Genomic DNA, 24,232 nt, shown 5'->3' with positions numbered 1-24,232 from the left:
ATCAACACTCTAGAACTGCCTTATTCAATGATCTACAACCCCGGTAAAATTATTGGAACACTTCATGGGAATCTCACCCTTCACAAAGTTAAAAACCCTTTATTACACATTTCCTTGTCAAATTCGCGGTATTCTCCAACTTTGGGAGGACGGGGTACAGTGTTGTGAAGTGTCAAGTGTCCCAACGATTAATGAACGGGGATGGAGGTTTCAGAGGTTTTTAATAATTGTTTATTGTCGCCAGCTGTCATCCACATCAGTTTCCATTCCATTGAAATGGAAGAAGGCTAAAACTGTAGAAATATTTTGCAAATAAATAGTAAAACAACAATGACTAAAAAGAAAAAAAAGCAATACACGCAATACTTTATCCATACAATTCCAGTCCTATATTCTCGGTTTTAAGACGGACCTTAAGATCCATGACGACGATGCCCACGACAACGCCACAAAACAATGATATCATTGGTTAAAAGAGCAAAAATAATCGCGCTGCACGTGTGGCACGGACTTTAGCTCATATTTTTGCGGTATTCTGTATAAAGACGACATAAAATCACCAAATTTGAGGTTTTGACGACCACAGAGAATCTTTAATTCTCTATTTTCACTCTGAAACCGCTCGTACCAATTTATTTTTAGGATACTTCGCCTACAATGAAGGACCTGAACGTGATGGAATAATCGCGAGAAAATTATACTAGAGCAAGGTTACATTTTGAGGTGACGTTTGCATCGACGCTCAAGGTCCCTAATGTGACGTCAAAACGCCCATGCCCCACTGAGCCATAGGGGACCTGTGGAAGCTAGGTTCAGCGGAATCTTTGTTTACAAATTCTTCCTCATTATCGTAAGCTCATCGTTTTCTCACCAATCCTTTAAGAAATCAGCACCAAATATTGAAGTTGAATTGTATAATCAGCTTTCCGTAAAAAAAACTAAGAGAATTCACCATGTAACCGTAGATTGTTCTTGGCGTAATTTTTGTTCAGAGATACGCAGTTCTTAACCGAATGTATAGGATCATTAGCGCGTTTTATCACAGTAACAATAATTTATCAGTTTTAATGGTTACTATTTGGATGATTATCAAATCGTTGAGGCTTAAAGCCGGAAAAGTAACTTAGTTAACAAGTCCTTCTAACTTTTGAAGTTAATATTTGTGTATAGCAAGACACCTTCTAGAACACCACATCGCAGGTAAATGAGATACAATGCGTGTAAACGTCCATATTATGGCTGACACTGATATGATTGGCTGATTGATCTACTCAGCGAACGTCACTTTCATTTTACAAATTTGCTAGTTTCGAATCCAAGTTACAAGGAATCTACCTAAGATAAACTAAGAAACATAAAATAAATGTAAGATATGTGGGTAAGGTTATACGAATGCTGGTTATGTTGAACGCTATGTATATATACACCGATTTCTATGATAAAATAAGACAGACAAAATAGATAAATAAGATACATGTGTGCCAAGTTACTTAACGTCATTTAAGTCCTAGTTATGTAGACTCGGTTGTCCTCTTGCCAACTTGGGATGTGACAGCAACAGGATGATTTGCGTCACACAGTTGAGCCGCCCGCTTTAGTCACGCAAGTGAGCCGAAGAGTCGAGCGGAGAACGGGGAGAGAGCGAAATGTAAAAGCACGACTGACTTAAAAGGAACAGCTATCCAAACACGCCTATGAAGAAGACTATTGTAGTAATTATACACGGAAATAGTGAACTAAGAATGCAATACAACACATTAAACAACAAATATGTGAGTGCAACATAACTAACAGGACGTAAGCATTGCAAAACAATTGTTTGAGTTTGTGTTTCTTTAAAAGTCTTTTCAAATATGAAATAGGAAAGTGGAACTTAAAAACTATGCTAAGCCGGCATCCTGTGCCATGCCAAAGAAAATGCCTTTTTGGGTCAATAGATTCTCTGGCGTGTCAAACTCAACCAAGAATCCTTTGTCAAGAACCATAATCCTGAAAAGAAATCAAATTAAAAGACATTATAAAGAACGTTTAACATGGACAGATGACAATTGAGGACGAAATGAGGGAGCCAACAAAAACTTCATCTTAAACTCAAAACTACAGTTTCTTTGGCATAACCTCAAGAAGATTTCAAATCTATCGATGCCATTTAAGCAAACAAGCAAAAACACTCGATGGATGGGCACAGTCGGTTCCCAAAAAAGGAAAAAATTCTTTACCAACCGCTTACGTTTTCCTCACAACTTACTGAAAGTTTAAACACGCTGTACCTCGTAAGAAGGCGTTCTACTGAACTGCTGTTTGTCCCAATCGTGGTTTTTATGCCTTACAGAATAGGTAGCATTGGTTTTCCCAAAGAACCTTGTCTCAGTGTAAAGTAACTCTTGACAACTTTCAACCGAGCTCTTTATCTCGGAGACATGGGAGGAAAAGAGAGCGAGGGCCCTCCTTCTAAACTGGAAACTGGGCTCGAATATTAGATACAGAAGTCGCAAGTCTAACATGAAGCATTTGACAGATAAGATTAACACTTTTGCATACTTACTAGTACCATAAAGCCATCGCTCAACAATGAAATCGTTACCTCGTATAGTCCATGATAGTATTGAGCCTGTGAGCAATTGTGAAGATAGTGCGGTCAGCAAACTCTCGCCGTATCGTCTGTTGAATGAGCTCATCAGTTTCCAGGTCCACCGCGGCCGTGGCTTCATCGAGGACAAGAACTTTACTTTTACGGAGCAGCGCACGCGCCAAACACACCAACTGTCGCTGACCAACACTATCAAAAACAAACAGTATCACTTGTTACATGTCGAAACTTGGGACAAACGCTATACAGAGTTTAGATTTCGTAAAATGACCTTGTCAAAATACGGAAGCACGAAGACCGGGAAAGGCTTTTGAGAGAAACGTACCGCAAAACACTCGAAAACAGCCCAGTGGACTATTGCCGTTAAAAGTCATCGCATGTGACGCGAAACAGCAAATTAACCAATCGGAAATCAAATTAATTACATGTGACCTGCACAAAGCTTAGGGAAACGAATACAACGAGAGCATCATCTTCTTTTGTTTCTGATTGGTTGATAAACGAAGTGTCGCTTTTATGGTCCATTAATCACGAGAGTGATGCAGACCTAAAAGAATTAAGAAATTACTCTCAAGAATAAAGTGCAAATGTGAATCCAGGGCGATCTACCACACCTTAGATTCCCTCCTTCTTCCGTAACAGGATAAAGAAGTCCTTGTTCCAATCCTGATACAAAATTCTTCAAGTGACTGAGCTCCAAAATTCGCCAAAGCTCCTCATCAGTGTGGCTATCAAATGGATCCAAGTTGAGACGAAGAGTTCCAGAGAACAATACTGGATCCTAAGGGCAAAGATTCAAAAGAAGAGTTGAATTTCCCCTTTTATTGTTCCCAAACTGGAAGTTAATAGCGTTTGTACACTACAAGTGCCTGCGTAGATTAGTTCGCAGGAGGTTAAAGGGAATACTGTCGACGATTGCCTCTCACGTTTCTGCTACCTTTGGGATTTGGGCAAGTCTTGATCGCAGAAAGTTGAATCCTCGCTATCTCAAACAATCCTTCCTCCATCTCTTTCCATATCAGATTTTAACAAATGCCTAACCAGCGTCTGAACTCTTTATTAAAAAGTGCCTATGGTACCAATTACCTGTGGGATTATGGTGAGTCTTGACCGCAAATCGTGGAGTCCCATCTTAGCGATATCCACGCCATCTATTAGAATCTTCCCTCCAGCGCTCTCCAAGATACGGAATAAAGCTAAAGTCAATGTGGATTTGCCAGCTCCTGTGCGACCCACAATGCCGATCTACGATAACGCAAAGACACGATTGACAAATCGGCTAAGGAAGACATGTATTTGGAGTGCAATAGATGGCTTTCGCATGTATCTTTCATCATACTTTCACTTCCTACGGGGATGTCATTTAAACTCGCACTTGACTTATTTTCAGTTGCAGACGGCTTGATAGCTTAGTGATAGAACAGTTTGTTACTCAGTAGCCGCATGTGACTTTAATAAGCGTCACAAAGTGTCCCCTTGTCCTTCTCCCAAACTGTCACGTCACTCGTGTCAAAGAATACAGCCATTAAAGACAGAAAATGTCCACAAAACCCTGCTCCTCAAAGCAAGGATAAAAAGGTGTGTCCATCCCAACTTTAAAATAACCTTAACACTTGTCTTGGACTTGAAAGGACATTTCGAGTTAGACATCAAAATCCGGCGTGCATCTAACTCGACACAGGTGACAATCTCGAGTCTCGTTCACGCATGGATTTTTTCAAGCTTCTTTGTAACTACGTTTAAGTAGTTACAAACAACTTAAAAGTTGTTTTATTAACACAGCGATGATCTTTAGCTTAGAGAGTTAAATTATGTATACATTCTTAGCATGTTAGCACGACAATTTTTAGCCATCTCTGCACCTTTTCTCCTGGCTTGATGTCGCAGTTGATCTGTTTGAGCACAAGTGGCAATCCCTCTCTGTATCTCAGGTCAAAATCGTTCATTACGATGCTTCCTTGATCTGGCCAGTCGTCTTCGGGACGATTATCTGGGACGATCCAATCAGCCTACAATACAAAAAGAGGAATGAATCAATGGTAAATGTCCTTCTGGAGTGTTGATTGGCTCAAACCCTACAAGAGATCAAACGCCATTGGCAGATTGTCAACCAATCAGAGGTAAAAGCAAAATACACGTGAATTGCACGTTTACATTTTCCCGCGGTTGACGCGGCCAGGGGCATGTAATTAAATAACATTTGTTATGATTGGCTTATTGGATTGCCAGCGTCTGATGTGATTGGCTGAAGCAATTAAATTGGTTTTGGTTTTATGTTTTATTGAACATGATTGAAAAATCGCTCCAAGAAAACCAAATACAAACTAGTCTATCGATAAGAAATTACATTAAGTCGAACCTCTTAAAAGCATTTCTCTTCAGAGTTCTTCAAGAGCTTTCAATGGAACTAACACGTTAAAACGATAAGCTATTCTCAAAGTTTTATACCTCAGTAGGAGCGTCTGCATATTCCTTGACTCGCTCCACAGAAACAATATTTGTTTCTAGCTCAGTGCTCATGCGCACCATCCAGTTCAAAGAAGCAGTGACCTGAATAAGCAAAAGAAATAAACGCGTGAAACTGGTAACAATAGCTGCAAAAAACACACTTGGGCCTGTAAACAACTATTCTTTGGTTTCAAAGACGCGCAAATGAGTTTGCTAGAAAACGAGTGTGTTCTGTTGGTGACGTCTATTCCAATATGTTGGCACATCATAATTGTCCTATAGGTCAAGCAGATCTACGTTTTTTGCTCGAACGTAGCATGCGTGAGTTTAACGGTCTGAAAACTTGAAACTCCAGTTAAGCAATAGAGGACGTTTTCCGTGTTTCCATAGCCTCATCTAAACACGAGGGAGAGTTGGGAGAATTCGAGACAGTTATGCAAACCCGAGAGGCAGTCGAGGATTTGCACAACTGTCGAGAATTCTCCCAACTTCCCCGAGTGTTTAGATGAGGCTATGGAAACACGGAAAAAAAAGTCCTCTATTGCTTTTATAAAATATTTCCCAAAGATAATTCGACAAATGAAGCAAAATGCTGGTTTTTTTAATTCTAGATTTTCTTGATACACGCTCATATTTACTACCAGCCAATCAAAACGCTCGTCCGACAACATAACCAATCAAAATTCGTGTTATGTCACAGCCGTGTTTCCATACTCTCATCTAAACACAGCTATTAACCAATGAGAGTGCGCGTACTATCCTAATTATTTTATAATGCTAAATGGTAAGTAAGTCGTGTACATACACAATGCATTTCTTAAAAGATTTGAGTCTTCTTTGACCGAGCTTTCTCAAGATTTTAATGACGAGCTATTAAAGAAAAATCTTTAAGCACAAAGCAAACAACCTTCTGTTTCAAACGAACGGTTTAAATTAGCCAGAACAATGATTAGCACGCACACTTTTGAAATTTGAAGAAAAAAGTGGAGTGATTTTTTTGATCGCAGCAGCATTTTAAGGGACAAGTCAAACCTGTAAGGCGTAAGTGATGGATAATCCCACAAGGCCACTATCTATGGAGTCACGGCTAATCACAGCAAACAATGCCGCAAACAGAATTGCCAAGTTTCCCACAAACTCAAGACGCACAGCAAGCCACCTAAAAAAAAGCGACAATAAAAAATGATGACAATAACATCTCCCAAGCCAGAGTGATTTGCGAAACATATTGGTGATACTTTGTAATGGTATTTGGTATCGGTATCGGTATCGGTATCGGTATCGGTTGATACCATGGTAACTAGTACTATGTGTTTAGTACTATGGTATTTGTTATCGGGTCTGTTGATACGGTATCGGTTGATACCATGTCGTATGGTATCTGTTCTATTAATTTTTTTTATTAGAGTTATATTGAAAACCATGAGATATGGTATCGGTTCTGTTAACATGCTATCGTATCATACTATAGTTTGTTCAAACTTGCTGGCGGTTCTGTCGATAAAAAGGTGAATGGTCAATTTGTTTTACAAATGAAGAAAGTTTTTGGCCAATTGAAGGCGAGCACATCGTTTGAAAACCAAAATGCTGATTACACACCTATTGGCCGAGGTTCCTGGGAAGTAAGCCACGTGATTTTCGTCAACCCTGTGGTAATTATCCTTAATTAAGCGCTGCTGCTGACCAAATGCCCGAATGGTGCTAGCTCCATTGATTGTCTCAAAGAAATTGTTGAATATTGGCGATCTGCTGACAGACTCAATCCTCTTAAGCTGTCGCGATGTGCCGACGTATACTCTCTGAAAATGAAAAAAAAAGGGCGGTTTTTTCCCATACAGTTTTCATGGGCTGAGATTCGCCTTGGATTCTAGCCTCCTTGAAGCCGTTTTTTGTGTCGGTCCCATTCTCCCTCCCCACAAACCAGGAGGGAGAATGGGACCGACACAAAAAACGGCTCCAAGGAGGCTACCTTGGATTCTCGATGAAACATGGAAACCAGAAAAGTTTCCAACTTAATTTCTAAAGTAATTCCGCGATAGATTTTTGTCGCCACGCTTCGTGACTGCCATAAAATCTCGCGCCTTTAATCTAGCCAATCAGATGCTAAAACAAAACCAAAAGCGATTCGAGTTTTCCCGCGTTTAGGACGGCGGCCGGTCGCATTTCTTGGATTTGCGTCGTGATTGGTCACTGACATTTCATTGCGCGCGTCTGTTGGTATTAGTTCAAATAACATTTGGTTACCAGGGGCCGGTTGCTTGAAGCCTGGTTAGCGCTAACCGTTGGTTAAGAGGTATCAAAACCTAAAGGTCTCCATGGTGTTTAACGCTGGTCAACGCTAACCATGTTTCGAGCTACCAGGGACCACTTGCTCGAAGCCTGGTTAGCGCTAACCGCGTTGGTTAAGAGATATCAAAACCTACAGGTTTCCATGGTATTTAACGCTGGTTTGCGCTAATCAGGCCTCGAACAACCTGGGTAGGACGTTAACACTAAAGATTATTGGTTTGTTAATTTCATGAAACAAGGGAAGTGTTAAAAAAAAAAGTGGGTCTACAATGGGGGAAAAAATTCCTTGGGACAATTCAATAGCATATTGCCGTGACGAAAATACGAACAAGACATCGTTTATGTAAATCGAGTGATAACAACCTACGGTATTTCGCAATAACTGAGGCGTGTACACTGTCCCCCCCCCCCCCCTCTTCCCCTCCTATGATGTTTTTAAAAGTAAACAATCATGAAGCGAGTTTGCGACGTACAGCAAGGAAAATTCAACATTGTTTGGGGGTGAAAGGCAGGGAGAGTGACATATATTTATCTGCAGGCCCGGGTTGCTCGAAGCATGGTTAGCGCTAACCAGCGTTGAATAACATGGAAACCTATAGGTTTTGATACCTCTTAAACAACTGTTAGTGCTAACCGGCCCCTGATCGCGAAATGTCACAAGAATTTTAACCTCCACACAACGACAGTGAGAGAGCGTTTTCTAATCGAGGAACCAGTCTTCGTTTAGATACACCATTCGAGATCTGTTATTTTCTTGCCTTCCATTTGAAAGTTTCTTGTTAAGAGGGCAATTTATTATTGCATGCCTTGACGTGCCGCTCCTGTTCTACATTTGGATTTATGGCCTTCAAACGCCAGCAAGAAGGTAGTAAATGATAACTTACCTGAATAAAGAAGTAGAGAGCGCCAAGGGGAACAATCACCACCAAGAAAATCGGAGTAGCAAAACTGATGGCAATAACTGTACCCAACACAGTGCAGAATGTGCGAAAGAAGCTTACAAGTGACATAGGAACTTTATCATCGATAGTACTGATGTCCTTAGAGAAGCGATTTACTATCCTCCCCAGGGGTGTACTCTCGAAAAACGACATTGGAAGGTGCATAACATTGACCAGAATGCTTTGGTGGAGATAGCGTGACGCGATCTTGGATCCCAAAGCCAAACACAGTGATGATATTAACACACAAACCGCTTGCGTTACGCCAAGGCCAGCATAGCCACCAAGGTACATGTCACGCTCGTCAGAGGACGTCACATTGCTTGAACTCCAGCGCGCCAACCAGATACCTGAAAACACGGAAGCGATTTCCGCAAGGACAATAAAAAGCAACATTGCAACTGCTAAATAGACTTTCACTGACTTGGCGTAGGCCCAGAAGACCGCAAACCTGACCTGTGGGAGGAAAAAAAAAACAAGTAAAAAAGTCAAGAACCTCTATGAAATATGAAGTAAGAAAGTTGCGTTAGGCCATGTATGTGGCATAAGGAATGCCCTTTACAGGTGTTGTTTTTGTTATCTACATACAGGTCGATCTTAACAGTGTCCTGAGATACTTAACTGAAACCGTAACCACTAAACCCAAACAACCAAACAGTACTACACGAATGAAACAAACAATGAAGATTCGTTTCTAGGACATACATGTAACATAAGAGAGAAATATTTTTCTTCAAAAAAAAATTCTTGAAAGTTACACAAAACTTTCCGGTAACCATCCCTGCCGGAAGAACGAATCCGGATGTCGGAGTTTTGAAAGCTTTGTGTAACTTTCAAGAATTTTGTTCTTGAGAAGGAATATTTCTCTTTTATAGTAATACACGAAGTTCTTAGCCTTAATCGCGACGTCTGTGAAAGCAAGGCTGTTGCCTAACAGGAGCCCGGTAGCCTGGGGCTCCCAAAGAATAGCTCTGGGCGCCTTAATTTTTCACAGCAACACCTTTCACTTCATATCTTGGGCTCCTAAGTTCTCAGCGTTTAGCTCTGAGGGCCCTTTAAAATTTTCTTAGGCAGCAGCCTTGGAAAGTCTACTGGACATTCATATCCTCTCGATGCTTTTTTTTAATCCTTCCTGCACAGGGTCCGTAAGACCACTAAAACTATTCCACAGACCTACCCTTCCAGTTTCGGCTTTCTCTTCTTCAATGATCTTGTCCTCTTGATCATCAAGGTCTGGTCTGATAAATTGACAGTCCAGATCAACAGTTTCAACTGTGACAACAGAAAGTCGCCTTTCAATTCTCTTTCGGAGGACTGTTGACGAGTCCACTTCACAGGTTCCCTTCTCACGTGTACACTCCAAGGCTTGAGAACTCCCATCACGTGTACACACCAGTTTTTCCACGCTGCCATCATGTGCACTACCCAGTGCTTCTAAACTGCCAGACCGTGGACCCATGTCAACCTCTTCTGAAGTTTCGGGAATCTCTGGCAAAACTGATTCCGGTTTGGTTTCTGGCTCTATCGATTAAAAAAAAAACATTCAGAAATCTGACCGCAATGCTAAGACAACAGTAAAACTGAGTTTCGCGTTTTCCGTCAACGAAACCCAGTGAATAGAGAGATTTATCATCAAGTTTATGTGAAAAGGCAACGTCGGCTAGTCGTTTCACGTTTCACGTAAAACAGAGAGAACGGTGTGACTTGAGCTCTGCGCGACCCGTCTCAGGCCAAGTAAAATCCTCGGAGCCTTTTCAAAACAATGTTTGTAGAAGAAGTCGCGATATAAATGAAAATTCTTACCCGTCAAATATTGAGAGTTTCGATGAAGCTGTTTTGTCGATCAACAGAGAGTCAACGTGAGTACATAAAGAAAATTGCGGCAAGGAGTCAGTTATGAACTATCTGTAACCATGAAACCTAATTTTTCCTCCTTTGCCATACCAGAAAATGGTTTTGGGGTACTTTTTTTCCCGCAAACAACTTCTCATGTAGAAGTAAAAGAGAAGAAAATTTCACCGCCGGAAAACGCGAAAATGCCTACTTTAACGTAGAAACGGCAAGGAGCAGCCGGCAAACGTAGAAAATGGTGGGAAAATCATGGTCACGTGGTCACTTCTGCCGTTCGCGTTTCACGTAAATGCTAAATCTCTACAATAGATTAGCTTTGCGTTTACGGCTGGTCTGATTTTAGCTCCTTTTTTCCCTGTTATCTACAAATGCCGCGCTACTTTTAAAACGAGAGAGAAAAGTTAGAATAAGATAATTTCCATGCCTTTATGACAAGCAACAGCCTGCCATCTCTCTATACGCTTTCTTTCACCGCAAGCTATCACTCCCAAGTCGCACAACACTCGAACGCGAGACATACCCTAGTTTGCAGTCCTTTCGGTAACACGAATACTGCTATGGGTCACAACAGCGTTACAAGAATTAAGAACTATTTTATTGCAAACGCAAAAGCAACAAACCATTATCCTCAGCATGCTGTTCAGCAGCATATGTCTTCAGAAACTCTGAAAATGCGCCTTCATTTTTTAAGAGCTCGTCGTAAGTTCCAACCTACGAAAAAATATCATGATTCTTAATTACTTTTTTTACCACAAAAATCCTCCTTTTTGGTTACAGAGCTTCTAAAAGAATTCTCCAACAATCGTAAATACACAAGAAGTTTTTCAACTTCCTTTACTGAACTTACCTCGGAGATTCGGCCATTTTGCATAACAACAATTTGATCGACTTGTGGGAGAAAGGACACTCCATGAGTAACAAATACACGAGTCTGAAAAACAGGATTACAATGGGCAATTCATGTTCAACGACTAAGAAACGAACTGAAATGGAAACAAAAAACTTTTCAAGCCATAAAATACTGTACCTTCTTTCGAAGCTTTCCTCTTGGCCGTATAACTTTGTCAAAGATGTGTTTCCCCACGTGTGAATCCACAGCGCTGAGTGGATCCTCCAACAGGTAGATATCAGCATCAAAATAAACAGCACGTGCAAGGCTGATACGCTGTTTTTGACCTCCACTAAGGTTGATACCCTAGATATCAGAATGAAACAGTATACACATGTTGTATCGAAGGGACGACATATGAACGACAGAAGATTTTAGATCGATGGAGTTATGAACACATTGACACTTAAATAAAGGTTTTATCGTATGTTATGTTACATTAGTAACGAAGGAAAGCTTGACAAAAACAAACTGGAAAAGGTTAAAATCGTAACACGGTTCTTTCCGCAGTTCAATCTGCAAGTGGTAAGACTTTTTAAGTCTTCTCGGGTTGGAAATATTGGAGGATTTCAACTCCGCTAAATACTGAGAAAATAAGTGAAGTTTTCGAGGGAATAGTGAGTATCAAAATGGTCATTTCTCATGTTGAATATTCTTTGAACTAATGAATATATATAGAGTGTTAATTTTACATCTTATTTGGACTGGTTTCCAACCTATGATGAAATGTTTTCGTTTCGTGGTTGGGATACCGTGGGTTGTTGTTGAATATGAATGACAAGCTCACGATCACTTAATACATGTACTGTTTCGAGTTCGTTATTTTTGTATAGTGGAACAATTATTCAGGTAAGGAGGTAAATATCCACCACGTTCACCGATTGTATGATCGAATTGGATTGTTGGTAGCCTGTTGGCCGACAGTAAGTTTGGGGGGCACTTCTTCAAAATTATACACCCTTGCGTAGGGAAGCAGGGATGGTGCAGTGGTGACTCGCCTCCCACCATTTTGGCCCGGGTTCGATTCTCGGTCCCGGCGTCATATGTGGGTTGAGTTTGTTGACGGTTCTCTCCTTGCTCCGAGAGGTTTTTCTCCGGGTACTCCGGTTTTCCCCTCTCCTCAAAAACCAATAATACCAAATTCCAATCGCCGGAATGCACGGACACATGTTGAACGAGCTCCTGAGTGCTCTTAAGAAGTTCTGTGGGTAAACAAACTCCATTTCCAACCGTAGACCCGTATCACAACACTTATTCGTAAATAATTATGTGGGACGTGAACCCACACACTGTTTGAAAAGAGCCGAGCATGGGACGTAGTCCCCCCGTTGTTGCGGTCTGGCCTTTGATTGTAAGTGTAAAGGCCGGTTTACATGGAACGATTTGTCGGCCGGTTTTGTCGGGCCGATAAATCGTACCTTTTAATTTTCCTCAAAAGTTCTTCCCGTTGTCCTTTTAGTATCCGCCATTTTGAAAGCGTCAATTTTTTAAACATTTGTGCGCATTACCCACTCGCATACCCTTTGATTGAAATGGCGGTTTCTCTCGGAGTGTCGGCCCGACTTCCATGAATCGGTTGTTCATCGGCTCTCAAAAGACACGCAAGATCTGCGCTTCGACGCCGTCGGGTCGATAAATCGGGCCGACAAATTGTTCCGCGTAAACCGGCCTTTAAGGACGGTGCCTACTAATTCAAAGGTATTTGTGCGCGGTTCACTGAATATGCGAGAGAAGCAGATCTTAACAAGTATTATTGAAATCCAAAAAGAAAATTGAGGGTAACCACGCATTTTTCGAAGATAATTAATCAACAATATTTGCAAAAAGCTCTAAAATACAAAGCAATGTATGACGTTCTTTGCCAAATTGAAGCTTAATTTTCTCTGAAAAAATGCATGGTTACCCCCAATTTTCTTTTTAAATACCATGAGCACTTGCTAAGTTCTGCTTTCTCCGCATAGTTTTGAACCGCGCAAAAATATCCCTGTATTAATAAGCACCGCCGATAAGAAATCCGAGTATCTCGAGATGCGCACAACGTATGCGCAGTAACAATAGTAGGCACCGTCCTTAAAATTAAATTACAGCATGTCCACATCAGCTGTGTAGCTGCCAATACACTAACATGCTTCAACAAATAATAAACAAACCCACTCCCAGTTGGCTTGATAGCTCAATTTTTAAAGAGTTACAGAAATAACCTTTTCTCCAATCTCAGTCAGGTCTCCTCCGGGCAAAATATCCATGTCAGTTCTCAATGCACAGGAATTAACAGTCCTGCAGTAACGTTTGGGATCAAAGCTTTTTCCAAACAGGATGTTATCCCTGACTGTAGCATTTTGAATCCATGCTTGCTGAGGAACATAAGCCACAGAGCCCTGTACATAAAAAATCAAGAGTTAGAAACTGGCCAGAGCCTTGTGATGCGTTACAGTTTATTTACACCTTGAAGGTGAATATTATCATTGATCCTGACTAGTTAACTCCCAGGTAACACAGTTCAGCCCCAAGCATCCGAAGAGAAACAAGGTACAGTAGCTTCCAAAAGAGCATTTGATTAGTAAAATCTTCATCTTGTGTTTAACTAACTATACACATATAACTGATTCCCTTGGTGTCAGTGAAAGTGGAGAACATCATCAGCCTTTATCAGTGAATCAATGGTTCGATGGATACAGTTGATATCCACTGTTGTCCTGGAGCCGGTTCCTGAAAGGTGTAACAACTCTATTCCAGGGATAAATGTGCCTTATCTCGGCACGTTTATCCCTGGAATAGAGTTATTACACTTTTCAGAAACCGGCCCCTGTATTTTGCCAGGTGTTTTATGGACAAATTTGAATTTTGTTCCCTGGATATTTTTTATGGTTGCTTTTCTGTTCTACATTCATGACACTAACGATCATTGTCATCAGCAATATCATCACAACCATAAAGATTGTTGTGGCCGTAACCAACAACCGCGCCTCCCATCTCTGCAACCCAGGTTCAACCCTGGCCTGGAGGTAGTTTGTGGTCTGTGTTTCAGTATATCTCAATCTGATTCAGAGGGTTTTTCTCAAGGTTCTATGGTTTTCCTCCCTCCTCAAATTCGACTCTAGATCAATAACATCTGGGTGGATACCTCGTATAGGGATAACCTCTGGTAGCTCTCTCTTTCATTGTATTGAATGAATAAAGTTGGTATTATTATTATTATTATTATTATCCTCATCCTTTGCAATGGCCATTGCCCTCACTATCAAAAAAGGGAAATGTCTAGTCGTTCTAGTGCTGGAGCACTAACAGAAGACACCGTAAACTGAAATTAACAATTATTAATGTAAACCAAGTCAAATGTTGGCCTTTGAGGAGAGGGGAAAACCAGAGTACCGGGAGAAAAACCTCTCGGTGCAGAGGAGAAAACCAACAAACTCAACCCACATATGACGCTGAGTCTGGGAATTGAACCCGCGCCACATTGGCGGAAAGCGAGTGCTCTCACCACTGCGCCATCCCTGGACCCCCATTATCACCTTCATTAGCATCATCACAGTCTCCACAGCAGCCATTGCTATACTCCTCATCATCATCATCATCATCATTATCATCACTACCAGTACCAGTGCCATCACAATCATGATAATCATTAAAACTTCTAACTTCATCATCATCTTCTTAAAATTACTTACCTGTACATACACTTTGCCTGAGATCTTTTCAGTTTCCCCAAGGAATGCAGATAACAACGTACTTTTTCCACACCCAACAGAACCAACCACTGCCACCAGCGAACCACTTGGAATGTTAACATTAATGCTGCAACATATTATTAAGAGAGCAGAAATTAATGATTATCTAGGTTACTAAAAGTCCATAATAAACCCCTTTGACATAATATTTCTTATACTTTTCAAAGCCCCTTTAACAAGTTTAAATCGAGGGGGGGGGGGGGGGGGGCTCATGTTTGAAGACCTTATAACAGAAAGGAAAGTTGGTTAGTGTTTAGTTGGAGAAGATTCATGTCTCACAAGAGAGAGTTCACTTTTTATTTCTTATGGTTTTCTTTTACAAAATTACCTGTCATTATAAAAAAAAGCAAACCCTCATCAAAAAAAAAAAAAAAAAAAAAAAAATCGGGACCACTCTCTTGTTAGACACACTTACCTTCTTCAATTACATAAAGTTTGATGTGTTCAAAAGGAATACTTCTTCTAATGTCGAAAAATGCCATTTTCAAATGTAACTACCAGAAAGCACTTGAGATGGTTTCGCCTAAACTGACAATAGACCTTCTGTGAAATGATCCACTTACTGTTTCAAGATTGGGCTTTCTTCTTTATCCCAACTGAAGGATCCATCTTCTACATGAATAGCTTGTGAACTAACTAAATGGTGACAAAAGGTACTTAATTTCATAGGCTCTCATCTACTTTGTCAGCTTACAAGGAAATACAATCCTAACATTTAGTTTCAAACAACTGGCATCATTTTCTACATATTTGATGTTCCAGGGGGCTTGACAAACTGCAAGAGAGTGAGCCGTTCAAGTCATGCGAATTAAGCATATTGACTCGAATGGCTTGCATGGCTCGCATGTTGACTCACGTTTAAGTCTAAGAACTCACTTCAAAGATTCTAAAAGTCTAAGCACCCATTTTAAATTGGTTACAGTAGCTTTCAATAACTATGTGGCTTGCATGTTGTCTCGCATGGCTGGCAATTGGCTCACTGGCTCACATATTGTACAAACTCCTGTTCCAGCAGTTCTGATCAGCTCACTGCACTGGTCATCAGCTTTTATCATCAGCCAGAAAAAAAACTACCGGTATATCAAGTCTGATTGTAAACTCACTGTGTTCTGGCATTGTCTTTTCCACATTATTTGGATCCAACTCCTCCAGATTAAGAAAATGTGTAAGCCGATCGATGGACACCTTTCCCTGAATACCACAATCAGAAAAACAGTACAATTAAAAAAAATACAAGTTGAACTGTTCAGTGTTGTCCACATGACTAAATTAAGTATATCTCACATTGAAGAAACAAACGTGTTATAGATTCAATGTACTGTATCATAATTACCTGAATCATACTGATAATGACATTTGGCAGAAAGGTGATGGGATATCTAAGGATATTAAACAGTGAAAGAGCCACAAATGCTTTGTTGGCTGTCAACTCATTCCCAGTTAAAACATAGATGGTAAATGTTGCAAGGGCGACCTGTAATGCAAAAAGAGAACAATACAATTCAATGATACTCAACAAACCTGGGGGTAGTAAGACCCTTTATGTTAATCCAAGTAAATCTTAAATGTAAAAGTGATTAGCATACCAATAACAATGACAAAGTCTCTAGTTTATAAACCTAAGCACAAGTATTCTACTAATCATGTGGGGTGACTATAAATCAGAATAAATAATTCAAAAACTTAATTCAGAGGAGAGGAAAATTGGAGAACCTGCCGAAAAACCTCTCCGAGTAGAGCAGAGTACAGAACCAAGAAAAACAACCTTCGTATGACTCCATGGCCACTCAAATCAAGGAATTGCAAAATTCTTGTTTAAGTTATTTTGAAGCCATTTTACCCAAACCTTACCATGAATGGAGCACATGTGAAGGTGAAAGCAAATGAAGCATTGAGATATGCAGCATTCTTGAGTTGATGCAATTCCTCCTTACGTATTTTTGACACCTGGCTCATGAAGGACTCTTCCCATGCATACAATTTAAGGACCTAATAAATTAAAACACAGATTAAATGGCCAACACCATAGGACAGTTTAGAGCTGATGTAAATCCACAAGTTCAGGAAAATTACATGTAACCCATTGACTCCTGGGGTTTCCCCATTGACGAGTAAAATCATCTGGTGATAGGCAGAGTAAAATACTAAGTCTGGCCGGGGGAGGCATCAAAGGGTTAAAGCCTGTATGTCTTCAGAGTAAAACAATGAGTCAGATTACCAGTAGAGGTGGTTCAAACTGAAATCTTGAACAATGAAGGTGATGTCAGTAGCTTGTCACATGACTTACACATGACTACTGACAGCTGCAATTTAGTTCATCAGTTTGAGGGCAAAATGTCATTGTCCAATAATAACAATGTACTGCAGATAGAACTTTACCATGTACCTTAATTCCACTAAAAATTTCATTGATCAGTTTGATGCGTTTGTCCTTTGCCTCCATCTGTTTTACCTGTACAGACAATGCACAAGTGCCAATGCAGAATCAGTATTAATTGTCATTAATTACCGTTACAGTTAGTGATATCTCATAAAAGAAATTCAACGAGATTCTTTGAATTCTATTTGTATGAAACAGATTTTCTTCATTTATAGTAAATTAATTTTGTGCTCAGTTTTTTTGTGGTTCAAATGTCTTGCATTACAAATATAATCAACTTGAAAAAGTATTTAAGGGGTAAAACAGAGTTTTTAACATCAAAACATTTGTGTCAGTGTCACATTAAATTTCCAAACTCTTGCCTTCCCCTTGAGTTTTTAAAAGTCATGCAAAACTGCTCCTCACAGTGTAACTTTGGAAAGAAGTTCCTCCAAGAGGCTGAAGTGTGCGGCAAAGGTGAACTCAGACTTGTGTGACTTAAGTGAGTCACATAAGCATAGGCTTTAGTTAGATTTTTATAGTCACCCAAAACAATGACGGCGGGTCTAATCCGCAGGTCGCAGGTTACAGGTCATTGTTTCACCAATACAAAAAGTATCCTAAACATTCATTAATGCTAACATTAAAACTTTTGTTTAGGCCTAAGGTTAGCTTTAATGAATGTTTAGGATACTTTCTGTATTGGTGAAACAATGACCTGTGACCTGCGACCTGCGGATTAGATCTGCTGAAACAATGACCTTGTTCAAAATAGTCATCTGATACTCATCCAAGATGATAGGTTTTTTGTGCAGTTCTCAAGTGTGTTGTTGTTGTTGTTGTTGTTAAGGTTTTGTCTGTCTACATATAAGTCAACAGGCTGTAGTGCCCACTTAGAGAAACAAGAATAAAGTTTTGAGGAAAAAGAAACTAAGATTTGCTGTTGGAATTTGATTCCCAACTGCTACATAAATATTACTTGAAGTTCCATCCTCACCTGTAGTTTCCTAGCTATCCTGCTGACAACCATGTTCAAAGGGATTAACAGCACTAAGACTCCTACCCCTGCCAAAACAGATGGGCCCATTGCATCATAAAGAAAGTACAATGCAATGAGAATTGTCAAAGGTGATGACCAGAGGACATTCACATAAGCCGTAAGATCCATGAGTCGTTGTGCATCCACCGCCATCAGGTTCACCATTTCACCTGCCGTAGATTCTTTTCGTGCGCTGTTGTTCAGAGCAAGAGCCTACATGTAGAATAAAACAGACAAATAAGTGACACACATTCATTCAATTGTGCATGTGCGTACGTTGTGGACCGAGCTAGTCGGAAACAAGGACAGATTCGATTGGATTAAACTCAAACTATAAACATTTATTTCTTTACCGCATGTTGTGCTCACTTGCTACAACAGTCACACGTTCTTGCTCTAGTGAGGGGATCTAGATCTTAAAACACTACACAAACTTTTTTCAAAATTTCTTGCCAGATTCCTTTGTTTTTAATTCCCTTAAATTACATGCACGGTACTTGGTAAAAAAATGACAAGTCAGCCAAATCAAAATTCTCTCTTCACTATTGGATGCTGCTTTGATCTTCACTCCCTTGAGTCAATGTTGAACCCACATAAGTCATGACACTCAACAAAGTGAATGTCAGCATGTTATAATCATTTAACACTGAATGAGGGGTGAGAGGAATATATATACTGCATTTTTATGTAAAACACAGTTTGTGTTGCATAATTGCATGAGGGTACATGTATCTTTGTGTAAGCAGTGGTTTCAATATGTTTTTTAGTAATTTTTAAATGGCTGGTATGGTGACGTAGGTGGTTGTGGCAAGAAAGGGGCACACCATTCCACTGAGTGCAGTTCAGATAGCAGGATCGATTCACATAATTCTGCCCGCTCATGCATTGAGAAAATATAAAAACACTATTAACCCTTTCACTCCCAAGAGTGACACTTATAGATTTTACTCTGTCTAACGCCAGACGATTTTACTCGTCAATGGGGAACCCCACAGCAGTGAAAGGCTTAAATATCCTTTATGTACCTTGGCATACACCATTCCAATGAGTGCAGTTCGTATCCTCATTCCGAGAACAAACACAATTTGGAAATACTGATGAATAACAATTGATATTATCATGGCAACAAGGAACATTGCAACTCCATAGACATAACCCTTCCATTTTTCATCTGGGTTGCCCTTGTCACTTGTGTAGGAGATCAATAAGCTATAAAGCAAGAAAATTAAATAACAACATACATTATATATGAAAACATAAATTATAATTTGGTACAATGTTGAAAAGGGATATTCCTCAAAAGAGTCAAGCCCTACACCTGGAGGAAACCCCAAAACTACATTAGAGAGGAAAATATAAAAATAAGGAAATCAGAGATCAGCCAGGAAATTAATTTTTAAAAACCCTCAACTTAAAGTCTGTAGCAGTGGGTGATCCTTTGAATTTCATTTGGAATGCTTTTCCACTTCCCAACTATTCTATTCATAACACGAAATTGAATCAATTTGCTCTAGAAAAATTAGTAACTAAATCTGTACTGTATCCATACTTCTCAATTTACAACCCCTCTCAACGTTCCTAGAAAATTGAACACTGGGTCTGATGCGATGCACAAAAAATGGGGCATTATTAGAATTTCAGGTGTGGTCATGTCTGGCCTCTGCTGGGTCTCTGCAGAACACACACAGCTCTGTTATGTTACTCCCGACACAATGGTGAAACCTTAATTCACCCATCAACCCCTGGGAGTGAGACTTAACAGATTTTACTCTGTCTAACAGCAGACAATTTTGGAGGGTAACCAGTCAGTCCCCTCCATTAATGCCAGTGAAATGCACAGCGTTATTACTAACTACTCACTTCAACAACTGTGGTTGAGCAAATTGAATGACGTCATTAAGCAGCTTTAAAAACATTGCAAACAAGAACTGACGCCCAAACAGGTACACAATGGCTCGTAGCAATGAAGCTTTCTTCTTCTTCTTCTCTTCCTTCTTATCCTTTGGCTTTTTGTCCTTTTTGGGCAGAAATTCTGTTTCGGGTTGTACATCATTTTCATCTTCTTTCAGCTTAGCTTCCTCAAGTTTACGTTGTTCTTCCATGGGGCAACTTTTTCCACTACAACAAAAATTTTACGTTAACCAATTGACTTCTCTGTTTAACGCCAGACGATTTTACGTCAACTGGGGGCAACCTGGGCACCTGAGGAGTGAATGGGTTATGAAAAATTTATTATTATAGGTCTATCACTACTTAATGCAGGAAATGATTGCCACTGAGTATCGAGCCACAATCTGCGGACTAGGATACTCAATGCCATCCTGTCTGAGGCTTCTAACAGCATGCTGCATTTGCACCATCCTGGGAGGGGCATCTGTTTTTTCTTCTAACAGTCGTTAGTAGCCTCAGTGTGGGAGGATTCTGTTCCAGAACCATGGGGATAAGTGTTGACAGCACCAAAACTGGGGTTGCCCTAGCTTGGGTGAGAAACACTGGCACATCCACTTCCCCTTGCTGGCCCAACCTTCTAGGAGCTTGGCATAGGTACACACTGCTTAGGGCAGCTGTGCTTCGTGCGGGGCCAGTATGGCACTCTTTGACACTAGCCTAGTCCTAGCGACTGGCCTTGCAGTGGCAGGTGGCACTTGGGTTCTGGACGACACTTTATCCCCAGTCTTTTTCCTCTCACTAATACTGTCTTCAATTGTGTGTGACATTAACCTTAACAAAATTAAGCATCCAGCATAATCCTTCCTGACCCCAGCAAGGTTATTTCAAACCCTCACAAAAACTGCTCCCAGTGCACCAGTTACTATTGGGATGACTTGAACTGAACGACAGTTCCAAATTCATTTCAATAATTATTGATCTCATATTTCAAGTTACAGTAATTATTATCAATCTTCTCTCTTTCCTTCCTTATTATTACTATTATTATTATCATCATTATTATTATTATTTTGTTTATTATTATTATTCATTTGGACATGCATAATAATCCAGTTTATTGAACAAAATTGGTTGCATTTCTAGTGAAAAAGAATGCCTGTGCATTTAATATTTCAGCTGAAAACTAATTTTGAAAATCACCTAGTAAAGAACTGAAAAATAGTAAGTGTATGTAGGATGAGGTGTAAAGAATTGTTTGTGGACGGCATTTGCTAAAGTAAACACTGCATTATTTACAATGTAAATCAACTGAGCATTGAAGCAACAGTAATCAACCTCACTGATCTGGGCAGATCTACTGCAAACATTCTTGCTGTTAATTATCAATAAAGAGTACATGTACTGTAAATCTGAGTTGACATAAAAAATTCACCAAAATTTTGGTGACATACAAACTTAACAAATGATTCTTACATTGCACATCTCTTTTCCTCCTTTGCCCATTTCTCCATAAACTTGGGCACAATTGTTGCAGATTTGTTACTCTTCCCTAAAGCCCACAAGTCTCCATCAACCAAAGGATGCCTAAAACCCTTGATGATTAAACTGAATAAAATAAGAAACAAAATGGACAAATTTAAGTTTTCAACTCACAGATTCAGCAATTCCTTGTATTAATTTACCCTTATTATGTTAAGTTATTATATTGTACAAAAGAGTATTTTTCTCCACTCTTCTTCATTTTCGCTTGCTTTGAGTAACCATACATGTACTAGCTTACAGTTATAGTTCACACAAGCTTACAGTTTACAGTATATAATTGACAATTATTCCATGAGCGCACGTTGGATATGAGATGATAGATAGCCAATTGGTGCGACTAGCGCCAAGTTGGCTATAATCCTCTCATATCCAACAAGTGCGAGTGGAATAATTGCTTTATTAAAAACGCCCCCAAAATAGAGAAACTAGACTACAATAAAATAAAAAGGCCCAAAAAATCACGCATATGCTTGCCGTCTTTGTAGATCATGGTATAATGGCTCATAACCCATGATGGCTTAGCCAATCAAAACTCTTGAATTGCATTATCCAATGATCCAGCTTTTAATAATTACAGTTGTGTTTCAAATGGGTAACTGAAACTTTGAAATTGTTGTGAAGGCATCCATGAATAATACTAAATTTGATCCACATTTTCATTACACAGAAGTGTGATACAATTTATATTGGCCTTACCCATTCAGCCACCAAAAAGTCATCTTTGAGAAGATATTGGCCTTTTGCTCTGGACATGGAGCCTATCAAAAGATGCACATTGAAAAAACAATGTGAAGTCTGTTTGGACGTTTTATGATAATAATAACAATAATCAACAGGCAGGTACAAAAGTCGGAGTGGATCAACTCGTTTTGCTCACCTCAGATCGAGTGAAAAACGGTTTTGTAAGCCAGAGCCATTCAACATTTGCACCGATTTCACCAAAGTTAGCTTAAAGATTAGGGCTAGGGTAATTTCTTGAGGCTTTATTTTTTACATTGATCCGAGGTGACTGATCCGAGTTGATCCAATCCAACTTTAATTTTGTACCTGCCTATAATCAACTGTCAACTTTTATGAACTGCAAGCTTCTTCTTTGAAAAAGGGCAGGTACCAAAGTCGGACCAGATCAAATCCGCTCGCTCATCTTGGATTAATTAGGCCAAAAACAGTTTCACAAACCAAAGCTTTTGGACGTTTGCTCTACTTTCAACAAGGTTTAACAGCTTAGAGATTAGGGCTAGGGTGATTTCTCAAAGTCTTCTCTTTTTTGACATCGATCCAAGGTGAACAATCCAAATTGATCTGGTCAGACCTTTGTACCTGCCTTTTGAAAAAGTGTCTCTTGGCATACTGGAAAACTTCTCCAGTGGAATTTTATCTGTATCATGCTAGTATAAGGTACTGAAACATGTTTGTAATGCTGTTCCCAATTAACACTCTTGTTACAGAAAAATGCCAAATGGAATGGACAATTTCTGTTGACATTGATATTTGAAAATGGCAGTCAGAGGAAGCTTCCTTGCTTTATGTGTAATCTTCGTGTCTGTATCTTTTCCAAATGTAGTTTCCAACATCTGGAAATTTTGTTCAGACAAACAATGGCCTGCACTTTATCATGTGAACATTGAAGTACAATGTATTTTTTGCATAATGGTTTTAAAATACGACTCATTCCTCTTTTACCTAACTACTGGTATGACTCTCTCAAGATGCTGACCAAAATAACTATTGTGGAAATGAACAATTAAACTACTGTTTTATTTCATTCTGAGCCAAAATTTCAGGAAGCTTGGACCAAAAGAACAGCACCTTTCTATAATTTAAAATAAAATAAAATAAGTTACAATGCGAAAAAACAATTCCTTACTCTGTCCACATCATCTTCCTCAGCTGGCGTCTCTGGAAACATTTTCAGATTAGCAGCCCAGTCTGGTGCTGATTCCACATTATTAGCCAACTCTTCATTCCTAGAAAATGCACAGACATTTCCAGCTTGGATTCAAATAACCCAAAGAATCAAGTTTATAATTTGTATGACTAATTTGCCTCTACATATCCCTTGAACTCTGAATAACATCTTAATAATTATTATTATTATTATACAGTACATCTCTCATAAATTAGGCACACTAGTGACTAGGATAATTATTTGGCTGACTTTGTGAGGCTTCTTCCCCAGTGTCCAGACAGCCTACTTGACCTCTTTTTGTGGTCTTCAGCTCAATCTGAGATAAACATGTGTGGTACTTAAACTTACAAAACTTATTTTTCTTTTGCCTCAATTCACATGTATGACCTTGTAAACGATAAACCTAACTCTAAAACAAGTGGACCATACATTACTGCCACAAAACTTGGTTTAAAGGAATTCACAAAAAAAAAGACATGAGCAACTTACTCTTCATTTGCAGAATCGTCCTTCACTGGAACTACACAAGTGCTTGGTATATAACCTTTCTTCCCACTTTCAAGATGTGTCACATACAACCACCAGTTAACATCTCTCCCAAACGCTTCAAAAGTGTCTCCTGTTTTAACAGGAAGCTGAGAAGCAACATCAGGGGCTGTTAACGCAGGTTCATCTTGCTCGTGGTCATCAACTTGATGAGGATCATGCGCAGAAACTGCTACAACTCTCAGACCCTTTTCAGTATCTTCTGTCA

The 24,232-nt window shown here is 39.6% G+C and overlaps 1 protein-coding gene across 1 annotated transcript; it reads right to left on the bottom strand.

Annotated features, from left to right (window-relative positions):
• Positions 1-366: 366 nt before the first annotated feature.
• LOC138028830 (multidrug resistance-associated protein 1-like) lies at positions 367-24,099 on the bottom strand. The gene is made up of 27 exons (XM_068876455.1): positions 23,968-24,099; positions 23,437-23,536; positions 22,266-22,327; positions 21,501-21,632; positions 19,998-20,255; positions 19,163-19,346; positions 18,096-18,350; positions 17,126-17,191; positions 16,591-16,728; positions 16,073-16,213; positions 15,843-15,930; positions 15,303-15,375; positions 14,680-14,806; positions 13,210-13,386; positions 11,147-11,314; positions 10,967-11,050; positions 10,740-10,830; positions 9,446-9,789; positions 8,212-8,724; positions 6,638-6,837; positions 6,071-6,197; positions 5,039-5,140; positions 4,453-4,599; positions 3,677-3,835; positions 3,205-3,371; positions 2,585-2,779; positions 367-1,989 (listed from the first exon to the last, which is right to left on the bottom strand). Exons 2-27 carry the CDS (start codon positions 23,476-23,478, stop codon positions 1,881-1,883), a joined length of 4,149 nt encoding a protein of 1,382 aa, XP_068732556.1. The 5' UTR covers positions 23,479-23,536; positions 23,968-24,099; the 3' UTR covers positions 367-1,880.
• Between the last annotated feature and the right edge of the window lie 133 nt (positions 24,100-24,232).

This window comes from Montipora capricornis, chromosome 13, assembly GCF_036669925.1.
Source record: "Montipora capricornis isolate CH-2021 chromosome 13, ASM3666992v2, whole genome shotgun sequence".
Lineage (NCBI taxonomy): Eukaryota > Metazoa > Cnidaria > Anthozoa > Scleractinia > Acroporidae > Montipora > Montipora capricornis.
Note: the sequence above shows the minus strand (reverse complement) of the source record. Positions and strands in the feature narration are given on the sequence as shown.

Excerpts from the sequence above, each read along its gene's own strand:
- LOC138028830 (XM_068876455.1), bottom strand. The coding sequence starts at position 23,478 with ATGTTTCCAGAGACGCCAGCTGAGGAAGATGATGTGGACAGA. Across the intron at positions 16,729-17,125 it reads AAATTTTTAGTGGAATTAAG|GTCCTTAAATTGTATGCATG; the intron begins GTACATGGTAAA and ends TTAATTTATTAG. Across the intron at positions 16,214-16,590 it reads TCACATGTGCTCCATTCATG|GTCGCCCTTGCAACATTTAC; the intron begins GTAAGGTTTGGG and ends TTTGCATTACAG.